Source organism: Ursus arctos, unplaced genomic scaffold (genome assembly GCF_023065955.2).
Source record: "Ursus arctos isolate Adak ecotype North America unplaced genomic scaffold, UrsArc2.0 scaffold_1, whole genome shotgun sequence".
Taxonomy (NCBI): Eukaryota; Metazoa; Chordata; class Mammalia; order Carnivora; family Ursidae; genus Ursus; species Ursus arctos.
Window position 1 is genome coordinate 66,480,133 of NW_026622763.1, and position 13,160 is coordinate 66,493,292.

A 13,160-nucleotide genomic window follows, 5' to 3' on the forward strand; every position below is an offset into this window, starting at 1 on the left:
TGAGAGGCACAGGAAATACTTATATTACTTCTCTGTGAATTCAGGTTCATATGATACAGAATACAAATTTAAATGAAAAGTGTGAATTCACAAACTAATAGGTTCTTCTAAATAATATTTGCAAACCAATTCTATCATAGCTATACCTCAACAGCAAAGAATACAAATTTTTTAAAAGTAAATATTGGCTGTTTCTATATGTTCCCTCATATAAATTATATTTTCTATTTCCAAATGGATAATCATAAAGCAATACTCTCTGATCACAATTCTTAACAGAAAAAAAAAAAATCACTTATGGAATTTCCCAAAAAGGAGGTGACCTTAAGGCTGGGTTAAAATAAGAAATCTTTTCAGTCTAGATTTTTATCCTTACCCCCTATTTTTTCAATAAAGCAAGTCACTGACTAGAAAATTAACTTGGTCCAATATGGATGATGTAATATAACTCTTTACTGGTAAAATCTCTCAAAGGACATTGAAGTCAGTAGCATCGTCTTTATATTCAAAGGACAGTACATTCAGTAACCTCAGATGGAAAAAAAGCGATAAACTGGTATAAAGGTTCAAACTCAAAGGAAATTATTCAAAAACAAGACCAGAACCCTTTACATCTCATATATCTTCATTGATTAAATACAATTCCTAAAATAATGGATGTAAATATACATGGTCACCTAAAAAGTACAATACACACTTGAAGGATTACTTGCCTGTCATATTTCTTAGAATCTCAGATGGATTTTAAGAAATCTAGAGACATCCCAATTGCTCCAGGGGAAGATACCTAATAATATAGATTTTTATAATTAATAACATGCATTCTGTTAGAGTCACCTTTTGTCTTCATTTAGAATTCTCTGATTTGAAATGACTGTGACCTGGCTATCTTTCTAAAATTGCTCTCTCATTAGAAAAGTTAGGCTAATGTTTCAAAAGGAGCTAAAAAAAATAGCTTCTACTGATAACCGCCAGTTTCCCAGGGGGAAGGTTATGGGGAGAGTAGATGAAATAAGTGAAAGGGATTAAGAAGTACAAACTTCCAGTTATAAAGTAAGTCAGGGGATGAAAAGTACAGCACAGGGAATATAGTCAGTAACATTTTAATAACTTTGCGTGGTACAGATAGTAAAACTATACTTATTATGGTGTCATAATACATATAAATGGTGGATCATTATGTTGTATACCTCAAAATAATATAATATTGTATGTCAACTATACTTCAAATAAAAATAAATTTAATAAAATAAAATAAATAGAATATAATGTAAAAAAATAGCTTTTACAATCGTGATATGAGAAAAGAGAAAAAGGCCTAGGCCTGTTTAATATGGGACTAGGATTTAGCAGAATCACTGTCTATCTTCCAAGGTTTTCTTTCTACCTGCCAATAACAGTACATTCTTTTCCCCACAAGATGTTTTAATTTTGATAATAAAAAAAATCTACACTCCCTTATAAGACTATAACATTATAGTCTCTCAGAAGAGCAGGTTAAACATCAAACATAAAAACAAAAGAAAGTCTTGATGAACAATTAATATTATGTATCTTACACAATTTGAAATGCAAAAAAAAATCACAACTTGAAGTTGAAATATAACCTTTAGGGATTTTTTGAAAAGCAAAAATCAAATCTCCATTTTTAACCATGGTACTTTTATGGCAGCTTCTCCAACTTCTTCTGTTATATCTACTCCAAGAGGACATCTGCAACACAATCAGATAAATCACATTATTTCAAATACTTGCTTCCTGATCTGTTGCTAGTTCTGCAAACTATTTGCTTAGAATTCTGACAAACAGTATACATATCTCATGTATAATCATATGTGATGATGGTTCTTGAATACAAAAACAGCAGGAATAAGGGGTGAAGAGAAGGCTAGTTCTGTTAATAAATCTACATTTCGGGATTTTTTAAAACTACTTTGAGGTATAATTGACAGGTAAAAAGCTATACATCTTTAATGTATACAACTCAGTGAGGATTGAGAAGTTTTTGAAAGCCATAGTTCTGCTCTCACACTATAAATAAAAACTTGACATGAAATAGAAAAATGACAAAAATGCCTCACAATTCTCTATGAAGCTGAAAGGGTGAAAACAGTTTACCATACAGCTAAAGTCAAATCTGCATCCATTTCTACTTTAGAAATTCCCCAGGTTTTTATTGATTCTTCTCTGACGTTTCAAAAGCTGCCTTGTTCCTTTTCTACCTTCCTCTGTTACTGGCAGGAGAGGTCTGAGACCCTACTGTCTTTCTCTGTTCTTCCTCAGTAAATAATTTTGGCCTCAGATTTCTGCTTTTTTTTTACAACATTGCCCAATATAAGGCTTCAACTAGACTGTTATCTGGAAAAAGCCATCATCTTCAGCTGAACACTGTTACAAGAAGGCAACACCGGGTCAGACAATATACTCGACCTGAGGCGAGGCCATCAATATAGGAGATTCCTTCTGCCACTACTAACTAAACTCTGTTTGTTTATGATCAGTCTTAATAGTCTGCGGTTTATGTAGATATAGTTATGGATTAAAATGCTGAAAAGTTTTAAAACATTAAATGAAATCATGTTGAAAACAGGATTATGGCAGATTATGAAACATAATCATCCTTTACTATGTTTACTATTCCAGTTAACTTAGACCAGAACTTGGTAACAAATTGAAACACCATGCTATTCTTTGGAACTCTGATTTGGGAGAGCGAATAAGGCTTTCGGAAAACAGGTATCTTTTGGCCATTTTTCAGCTGCCTGTGGAGCATACTCACAACCCAGTCTCACACCTAACTGCTCTTTATACATCTTCCTGAAGTTTCCCAGCATACCAGCTAGTCCCGAGATTGCCTTGACGTTGCAAAACTCCAGGCCATGGACATGGTTTCTATTCTGCTACTAAATGAGGGAATTCACCAGCCCTACCCACAGCCTGTTTCTAACCTGATTTGTCAAAATGTTTATGATTTGATACTGCACCAAAAATATTTCTTCTAAAATGAAATTTCATGAAAGAAATTAACGTAATCTTTCTTCAGGTCCCACCAGAATGTCATGAAAACCTCATATATAAAAGCAAAATTTAGGCTTTGAATTTTATACTGCAACTTGCATAGAGATTATAAAAGGTACCACGTACTTGGGTTCATAGCGGATGCCTTCTGTGTTGTGTAAAACGCCCACGCCAGCACGCAATCTTTCAATACCATTCCTAAATAATAATCATTTAAATAAAATAAAGAGACCAAGATTTAAAGGAAGAAGATGTAGCGTGATGAAATGGCAAATTATGAGTGAAGCACATACATCCCGTGGCTTACCATGCAATCATAATGCCATTGTCAGTGCACAATCTGGGAGGAGGACACAACAAAGTGCACTGTGTTGCGTTTGTTACAATTTCCAGAGCTTTTCGGATGTGTAAGTTACTTGCAACGCCTCCAGATACAACCTGAAGGAATTGAAAAGACAAAATTAACAAATATTACATATTGTAATAGCCAAACTGTTAGCTAAACCTGTGGAAAACACCAGCATTATACAATAAGAAAATATCACATTTTGATAGGTGTGGAATGGGCAAGTGATCAATCTGTATAATAAAAGTTTGGAGGAAAAGAAAACAATTTCAATATCAGCGTACAATGCCCACTATAATGTTTTTTTAAGATTTATTTATTTAAGTGGACGCTGCACTGAGCACAGAGCCTGACCCAGGGCTGGATCTCAGGATCCTGAGATCAAGCATGACCTGAGCTGAAACCAAGAGTCAGACACTTAACCCACTGCACCACCCAGGAGCCCTGGACCACTATCATTTTTGTACCTTTTCTTCTTTTTTCTAACTATAATCAAAGTACAACAATATTTTAGACCCTTCCATTTTTACTTATAAGCATTTTTCTCATTTTAAATTATTCTGAAAAAGCTATTACCTTTGATGTTCACATAATATTCTATTCTGTGAATCTATCATCATTTAAATATTTTCTCATTTTATAATTTTCAAAAGGATGAAGTTTAACAGGAAGTTTATCAAGGTTTTTATGCAGATTTAAATTTCACCAAAAGGAACATAAATTTGAAGGAAACTAGCTTATTTTTCTAATAATGATAGGAGTTACTGCATCTCATTTCTTATTGTAAACCCACTTTCAAATTCAATGAGAAGATGCACTCTTGGATTTTTTTGCCATACAGGCTGTGCAGGTGTCCCATAAATCTGCCATGCCTGTATAAGAAATAGTCTTTATAATGCAAAATTTCATACTTCCGGGCTAGCATTAGGACATAAAGACATCTTCATCCTATGCACAGGATCAATTAAGCTCCTAGAAGAAAAGTAACATACTGCAGAGTATGCTAGAGGAGATGACAGAACCTACCAGTACTGCGTTACTTTGAGATAACAACTGTCTCTGCTTGCAAAACAGAATGGCGCGGTGAGTTCTTTTTGCAATGTGGCACGCTGCTGTGTGCTGCACTGCAGCGGCAATGTGTGCAGCTGAAGACAGGATTTGCCCCTTGGGGATCCCTGCAGAAATAAGCAGCTAGTTTTAGGCACAATCCAGGATTACTTATTTTTCCAACTTGCCCAATTCGAAATATACCTTCCTCTTTTTCCTTTTGCGTTATTAGCCTATCAGCAAGATGCTGAAGTCCAGAAAAAGAAAAATCACAATTTTTAGCATGTTGCATGGGAGGTTTGATATCAAAATGCAGTTTATTTCCTTGTTTGGCCAAATGTTCTATAGCCTTCCCACCACTCATGGTGGAGCACTCTGGATGTTTTATCAAAGACAGTCTTCTTGCTACCTATCAAAAACAAAAATTTTTGTAATGAGTCATAAAATTGCACGTTTTGAAACCTAGGTGCAAAGGAAATGAAATTTACTAAACAAAACAAAACAACCAAAAACCAAAACACAACAACAAACCTGGATGAATAAGACACGCTATGCTTTTACATATATGGACTATAGCTAGTAGTCACTCAGGACATTCTCTTGCTCCTTCTGACAGCCTGATCAATAGTGGTCAATCGCTGCTTCCCTATCTACTTCTGCTCTTCTGTTGGAGATGAAAAATAAGTTTGAAGTTCACAATGACTGCTTAATGCTTCAAAAATTAGAACCTGTCCATTTCTTCTAATCATTGCAGCTGTTGGCAATAGGATTTCTGCAGAGAGCAGTAGGCTCTAGGATTCATGAACAAAGGAAAAAGAAACCTGCTTGTTGGTGGTGTCAGCAATTGTAAAGTTTAATCACAAGACTTTGTACATCTTTAATGTCTTTATATTATCTTTATATACCCTATTTCACATTTTTATAGTACTTTACATGGCAATTTCTTTCAGATATATTTTTGATTAAAAACATAACTGCACCTGCAAACTATTTGAGCCTTTATGTACTGACCTAAACCTCTTACCATTTCACTCATAACAGGTAAGAAATCTTTCATTTTTTCTTTTTTTTCTTACTGCACAAAAATTTTTTCAGTCTAATATATTAATCAGAAATATTTAGATAAATGGTAGTAGTGTATCTATTATTATTTGATTGAAATAGACACCTTAATAGAAAAGAATGGAGAAATTAATTCTTAAATAATTACCTTGTCAAGCATGTCACCTGGTGCTATGTCCAAAGACTTTCCCAGAAGCAGAAAATCTGAAACTCCTCTAACTAATGCCAATAGACAATGACCTCCAGAAATCAAAAGAACTAAAAAGGGAAATTCTACTTTATTTAACAACCTAATAGTAAGTGCATGAGCCTCCATATGATGAATGGGAATGAAAGGTTTTTTAAACTGTTCTACTAGCTGTAAGCTAAATGATAAGCCTACTCCCAAGCTTAAAGCAAGTCCTGGTTTTACAGTAGTTGCAATTGCTGAGAGTTCACTTGGAGAGACTTTACTGGCAGAGAGAGCCTCTTGCACTATTCGTTGAATATTTTCTCGGTGAAGTTGCTGAGCTACTGGCGGAACAATCCCACCTGTTCTGGAAGAAATAAAAAAACAGCTTTTTATAACTTCAAGATTGTGAAAATACAGTAAGAGAAGTTTTATATTAGGGCTGAAAGCATGTTTTCAAATTAATCATTTTATAGTTAAAAATGTTAGTCAAGTATATTCAAATATGAGTGCCTTATAATGCAGCACACTGTAAGAACTCAGGATGCAGTGCTGAAGGGTGTAATGCCTGACTTTTCAAAACTGTATACAACAAATTCCTATGAATTGGTCGATGAATGGAAAAACCAAAATAATCTTAAGAAGCATTCCATGGAAGATGTCTTGAACAAGGAAAGGACAGGATAAAATTGGATTTTAGAAAAAATTAATCTCTGGAGACAGGGATAATTTTTATTTATATTAAAAATTTTTTAATGATTTTATTTATTTGTCAGACACAGAAAGAGCACAAGCAGGGGGACTGACAGGCAGAGGGAGAAACAGGCTCCCTGCTGAGCAAGGACTGGGATGTGGGACTTGATCCGAGGGCCTTGAACCAAAGGCAGATGCTTAACCAACTAAGCCACCCAGGCGTCCTGACAGGGAGAATTTTTAAAGAGGTTATCAGAAAAGTATTTGTTTACATCTTAAACTACATGATCACGGGAAGTGAAAGAAAGGGACAGAGAGCCTTGAAAACTGTTACACCTTACTGGATATAAGGGGAAGGGGGACCAAGGCATCCAAGATGATTCACATATTGAGCTGGAATGACTGCGAGAAAAAAAATACTAACAGAAACATGAAGACAGTTTTGTGAAGAAGATGAGTTTATTTTTAAACACATTGCACTTGAGGTCATGGCAGGACAGCAGACAGCTTGCAATCCTGAAATACAGTTGGAAATCTAGTGGTTAGAGTTGGTAATTTTGATTTTGGGTCTATGTAGGACCCACTCCAAATGTCAAGAGTAAAGAAGTAGGAGGCAAAGTTGCTCGTAAAAAATTTGCCAGCATGTGACTGACTTCCAATCAGAGAAGCAGAGCAATAAAATATAGGGTCTGCAAGATGTACTTCTAATCTCAAAGAAATCTTCAAATATTTGATGCTGCAAGTTCTATATATAGAAATGAAAACCCTCAATAGAAGCATTCAATTAATATTTACTTAATAGTTATACAGGGGCACCTGGGTGGTTCAGTCAGTTAAGTGTCTGCCTTCGGCTCAGGCCCTGATCCCAGGCTGGGATCGAGTCCCACAGGCTGCCTGCTTCTCCCTCTCCCCTTGCCCCTCCCCCTGCTCGTGTCCTCTCTCTCGCTCTGCTCTTTCTCTCTCTCAAATAAATAAATAAAATCTTTTAAAAAATAGTTATAATATGTATTGTATCAGGCAATGAGGGAAACAGAAGAAACAATCTTATTTCAACACATTCATATAGTAATTCTATTTACCTTAATTCTTCAAAGCCACTTTTTCTCTCATATTCTTCAACTCTGTTAATGGCATTAAATCTTTTTTCTTTTTTTTAAAGATTTTATTTATTTGACAGAGAGAGAGACAGCCAGTGAGAGAGGGAACACAGGCAGGGGGAGTGGGAGAGGAAGAAGCAAGCTCCCAGCAGAGGAGCCTGATGTGGGGCTCGATCCCAGGACTCTGGGATCACGCCTTGAGCCAGAGGCAGATGACCGAGCCACCCAGGCGCCCCTAAATCTTCTGATGTCTTGGGTTTCCAGCTTCATCTTTATCTGCTTTCTTTATCTCACTTTCCACAATTAAGTGTATCACCATTCCCACTGCCACCATCAAGTTCGAAGAGCTCTCATTATCTCAGTCTATTCAAAGCCTTCTAACTGCAATTCCCTAGATAGATTTTCTGATCCTTGGAGTCCATTTTACCTTGTGTTGCCAGAAAGTAAAGCGAAATACTGACCCCATAACTCTCCTACTCAAAAACATTTACTTTCTTGAAATTTGGGTAACTTTCAGTCCAAATCCTCTCCCTCTCACTTATTTCCTCCTTCTCCCACTTGCCTAGCTCCCTTCCTTTTTGTACTTCTTTAATGTATTTTATCTTCAAAGGATTATGCTAACTAAGCACTCGAGACAAAAGAGATGAGTAAGACCATGGCTTTATTGTCAGAAGAATTAATTTGTACACAGTATGGAGAGTAGGTGATTGAGGAACCACAGCTAATAAAAATGGGAAACCATCTGGCCTCACGGTAGGAGCCAAGAATTCAGATAAGACAATTAAGGGCTTGAACTAAGTAAAAGGGAGAGAAATGTTTGAAGAAGTATTTGGGAGGTAGATTTACTATGACTGGATGACTGATTTGACACAGAGTGGTGAGAAAGAAGTCAAGATTGTCCTTCAGGTTCCTGGCTTGGAAGAAAGGACCCCCCTGCCGAGCAGTCCTCCATAAATGCATTTTCCATGCTGTTTTACAATGACTTGTTTACCTGTCTTCTTCACTCATTTATAACAGTACTAGAAGTACGACTGTTACTAATAATAGGTAGCTTTTACTGAGCTCTTGCTATTTGTCAAGAACTGCACTACCCACCTTGGAAGAATTCACATTTAATCCTCACAACAGTATTAGGAACTAGTTGCCATTACTATCCCTAGTTCACACATAAGGAAACCGAGGCACAGAAAATCGTGCAATGTCCCATAGATGAACCAGAATGTAAACCTACACTCTAAACCGCTTTATATAGTAAGCTGCTCAGAGGCAAGGATCGTGTATCTTAGTTGTATTTGTACCACGGTGTTTCAGATGTTGCCTGGCAGTTGTAGGAATTCAATAAATGCTGAGATGAGCTGTGTAGATGGTACCACACAGTTTACTTCCTGTGTATTCCTCTCAAGCGACCTATGCACTGAACTGGACGTTTGTCCTGTATTTTCTCACCTCTTTGCCTTTGCTATAATGTTTACTCACGCTACAATATTTTTTTCGTCTCCATTCACTGAAGGCCTACCTATCTTCAAGGCCCCTGACACCCGCAGTGTATCAGATGCCATGCTGGCTATCAGGCACGGTGTAGTGATTAATACAGACACAGCCCGTCACCATGGAGTTTAGTCTATTGGGGGAAAGACTATACATAAGCAAATGTAAAAATTCTCAAAAGGAAGATGAAGAAAAGAAGCAGTGTGTGGTGATACAGAATAAACACAGTGGGGATACCAGATTTAGATAAAGTGGTCAGGGAAGGCCTTTCTACACAGTCAACATTTACACGTTCAAACGTCCAGGACACTCGAAAATACTGAAAGAACTGCGGAACTGAGGCATGGGAGTAATAGTTATTGTTTGCACCACTTGTTTGATACTTACTTGATGCTGCCTTGTACTGTACGCTGTATGTTTCCTTGTAGGTCTGTATATCATGCCTCAGAGATTAGGGTAAGCTCCTTGAAGGCAAGGACTTTCTGGTACTTCACTATGCCATTTTAACACTTACCACAGTCCCATTCCCATAGTATGTAACTGTTAGAGGTCTATTCTTCTCTTCACATATATTATTTCTAATTATAATACCCTATATTATTTCTATTATACTCCCCACAATCCTATATGGCAGGAATTATCTTTCCCATTTTACAGATGTGAGAACACACTTAGAGAGGATAAGGAACTTGCCTAAAATCAGAGCCAACACCAATTGCCTAATTGATACTTCAAATACAGGTCTGTGATCTCAAAATACCAACCTTTTTCACTATTCAGATGTTATAAATTGATGGCTTGATGGCATATTTGATCTGTACAGCATTTTAATATATTTTGAGTTACCAACTAATCTTAAAATCTGGAGATGTTACATTCTGGATTTCCATTTTCTCTTGAAAATTCTGATGATCAAAAAACACAGGGCCTACATTTCTGCATGGCAACAACTGGCGGGAGCTGAGCAGTGACCTCCTCCAGATATCTTCCACTTTATATCCAGCCCACTTATCTATGTAGCCTGACTAGTGGTCCTCTGCAAAGAGATGAGTTTATAAACCTTGCACCATTCTATGCTTTAATGCAACAGTGTATTATTATTTATTTAAGTACCAACATGAGTTATATGTATAAATGTGAGATTTTTTTTTCCAGTGTTTTCCTTCCTTCCTTCCTTCCTTCCTTCCTTCCTTCCTTCTTTTCCTTCCTTCCTTCCTTCCTTCCTTCCTTCCTTCCTTCCTTCCTTCCTTTCTTCCTTCCTTCCTTTTTAAGATTTTATTTGACAGAGAGACAGCGAGAGGGAACACAAGCAAGGGGAGTATGAGAGGGAGAAGCAGGTTTCCCGCCAAGCAGGGAGCCCGATGCGGGGCTCGATTCCAGGACCCTGGGATCATGACCTGAGCTGAAGGCAGACGCTTAACGGCTAAGCCACCCAGGCACCCCAAAGATTTTATTTATTTTTTTGAGAGAGAGTGCATGCACAAGCAAGTGTAAAAGGCAGAGGGAGAAGCAGACTCTCCGCGGAGCAGGGAGCCCAATGTAGGACTCGATCCCAGGACCCCAAAATCATGACCTGAGCCGAAGGCAGATGCTTAACCAACTGAGCCACCCAGGCGCCCTTTCCAGTGTTTCACACAGGCTATAGATAGGGTCATGCTCTCCTAGGGCTTCAGTCAAGACCACGAAACATACAGGTGCACAAAAGAGGAAAAGGCATTACTAAGGGGAAATCATGAATAAATCTTAGAGCTGGGAATGAGCTTAGTTCTTTTTGGCAAGAGGCACAGTTACAGTTGGGATTGTGGAAAGCCTTAAAAGCCAGGGTGTAGGATTTAAGGTTTTCCATAGCAGTTATTAGAAGCTTTTGCACAAAAGAAGAACTTAACTCTTAAAACTGAACTTTTATATATGATAAATAGAAAAGAATTATTTCATTTTACTTTTCCCAAAAGTGGGAACTGCCAAGATAATGTCTACTTACTTTAAATGAACTTCAGTTTGGGAATGTATTGCTTCTCCCAACACATTTCCAGTTTCATCCACCACAGCAGCTGCTGTATCATCACAACTGGTTTCAATTCCCAATACTAGTTTATGAAGAAACAGTTTTCCAGGATGAAAATTAAAACTTCTTAAAAATTCATAAGTTCTCCTTCTTGATGGTTTAGAAAAAACTCCTGCTGTCTTATTCAGTATTAACATACTTACTCAATAGATAACTGGAAAAGAAATGAAGAAACAAACTAATTATTTGGAACTGACATTAACCACTAACCCATTCAGTTAAGCAAAATTCCGAAAACTTTATTTTTTTCAGTATAATAGTTTTGTAAAATTATAGGAAACTTTTATAAAAGCGAAATTTTTTTTTTTAAAGATTTTATTTATTTATTTGACAGAGATAGAGACAGCCAGCGAGAGAGGGAACACAAGCAGGGGGAGTGGGAGAGGAAGAAGCAGGCTCATAACGGAGGAGCCTGATGTGGGGCTCGATCCCAGAACGCCGGGATCACGCCCTGAGCCGAAGGCAGGCGCTTAACCGCTGTGCCACCCAGGCGCCCCAAAAGCGAAATTTTTTAAAGGCTATAGCAACCTGTGAACATAAATAACACTATGAATGAATATAATGTTCTTGAAGGGGGAAAACAAGGAAGTCAGATATGACATTTTTTAGTATTATGCCGTTCTTAGCAAACTATTCATTATTTATGAAATAGCTAATAGTCGCATGGATAGTCTTCTGGAAAGTGCTATTTATTTTTGATAGCTAAAATTAAGACAAAATTGGTTTAGAAAAATTAAATGATAAAGGCAAAACAGAACAGAAAAAAATGCATTTCATTTCCTGGAAATATCTTTCAAAATAAAATTTAATAATTTGGTTTGAAAACAATTCACATAGAAGACATACACAATTTAGTCATCTACTTTGGAAACAAGTGTTCTTATAAAGCTCATCTTAAAAGAACCACATCAGTACTAAAACGACTGCAACCGAATACCCATTTTATCCATTAATTACCATTTTTCTAATTCAATCTCCATTTTACCACAAGTTTATCTTAATAAGGATCTCCCCAAATCCATTTTTTTCTCCTCAAAATAATAGCAGTCCATTAATAAAGCGCCCTGGTAGCCTCACACTTCCAAGTATCTAATTTCATGCCCCCAAATCGCCTCTTCAAGAACTTTCTGGATGCTTACGTAGGCCCTTTCCCTACACACTAACGGACAAAATGGAAAAAAATGAGAGAATAAAAATTGGAATTTCTACTGTTCCCCTGTGGCAGAGGGCATCCGAGGATTAGGGATGAGCGACCCTCTCGCGCAGAGGACAGCTGCGGGAGTGCAGCCCAGACACACACACCCGGAGATATTAGATTTGCAGTCATTAAACCCAGGCAGGACAGCTTGTGCGAAGCACTTGTCTTTAGGGTCACGAAGGCTCCTAAATGAACCCAGAGTACTTGCCAGCGCTAGTCTCTGTTCTAGGAAGCGAAAGGCTTGTACTGGAATCGCCCTTCCATGCAGGCGAAAGAACCACTGAGAGAGGGGGTGAGCAATTTTACCCACCTTCCTCCTCAACGACTGTAGCTAGTACTGGTATCCTTTCCCTAGCAAAGACAGTCGACAGCGTTTTTGCAAAAGCAAGAGGCCGAACCTGTCGCCCCGGAAGTGATGTCATCAACACGGTGCCAGCGTCTCGTCGCCGCGCCTGCTGCTATAGCCTTGGAGGGCGTCACTTTTAACTCAGTACAAAAAAGCTTATATACTGTTTTGGTCCAAGATGCATTGCGTGCGCTAATGTGTTTCCCTTAGGTTTGTAGGTGACAAGACTTGTGCAAGGTCACACGGCTAGTGACTGATCTAGCGGAGGCCGAAGTAGATTCGTCTGACTATACAGCATTAAGTTCTAAGCACTTCGCTACGTGAAAAGAAAATTGTTTGCCTTTGGCTGGAATTTGGACGCCACTGTGAGAAAAGCATGGTGTAGATTATTCGTCATTCCATTTTAGAGGAACTATCATTAGATCTAAAGGTTGTGGCCTGAAATAGCTAATAATTTCAGAAACAAAGAGTGGCAAATAGGGACGACGCCAGGGACCCACTTGTACGGGGTTCTGAGGGAACGGAAGCGCTTCCGATCGGACGGTCTAAACCGTCACTCCCACTTTTGAGGGTAAAGGTGTGGGGCTTGCTCTTTTTTGTGGTTAAAAAGGGGAGGGTGCTGCGGTATATT

At 37.8% G+C, this 13,160-nt stretch overlaps 1 protein-coding gene across 2 annotated transcripts; it reads right to left on the reverse strand.

Annotated features, from left to right (window-relative positions):
• Positions 1–1,087: 1,087 nt before the first annotated feature.
• On the reverse strand, positions 1,088–12,611 carry OSGEPL1 (O-sialoglycoprotein endopeptidase like 1). 2 transcript variants are annotated; one of them, XM_057303474.1, is made up of 8 exons: positions 12,392–12,611; positions 10,902–11,139; positions 5,622–6,009; positions 4,616–4,820; positions 4,391–4,539; positions 3,326–3,456; positions 3,145–3,216; positions 1,088–1,713 (listed from the first exon to the last, which is right to left on the reverse strand). In XM_057303474.1, the coding sequence occupies exons 2-8, from the start codon at positions 11,120–11,122 to the stop codon at positions 1,635–1,637; spliced, it is 1,245 nt and encodes a 414-aa protein (XP_057159457.1). In that variant the 5' UTR covers positions 11,123–11,139; positions 12,392–12,611; the 3' UTR covers positions 1,088–1,634. The 2 variants fall into 2 exon arrangements, with proteins under 2 accessions (XP_057159457.1, XP_026348126.1); XM_026492341.4 differs by having other exon boundaries at positions 12,494–12,610.
• Between the last annotated feature and the right edge of the window lie 549 nt (positions 12,612–13,160).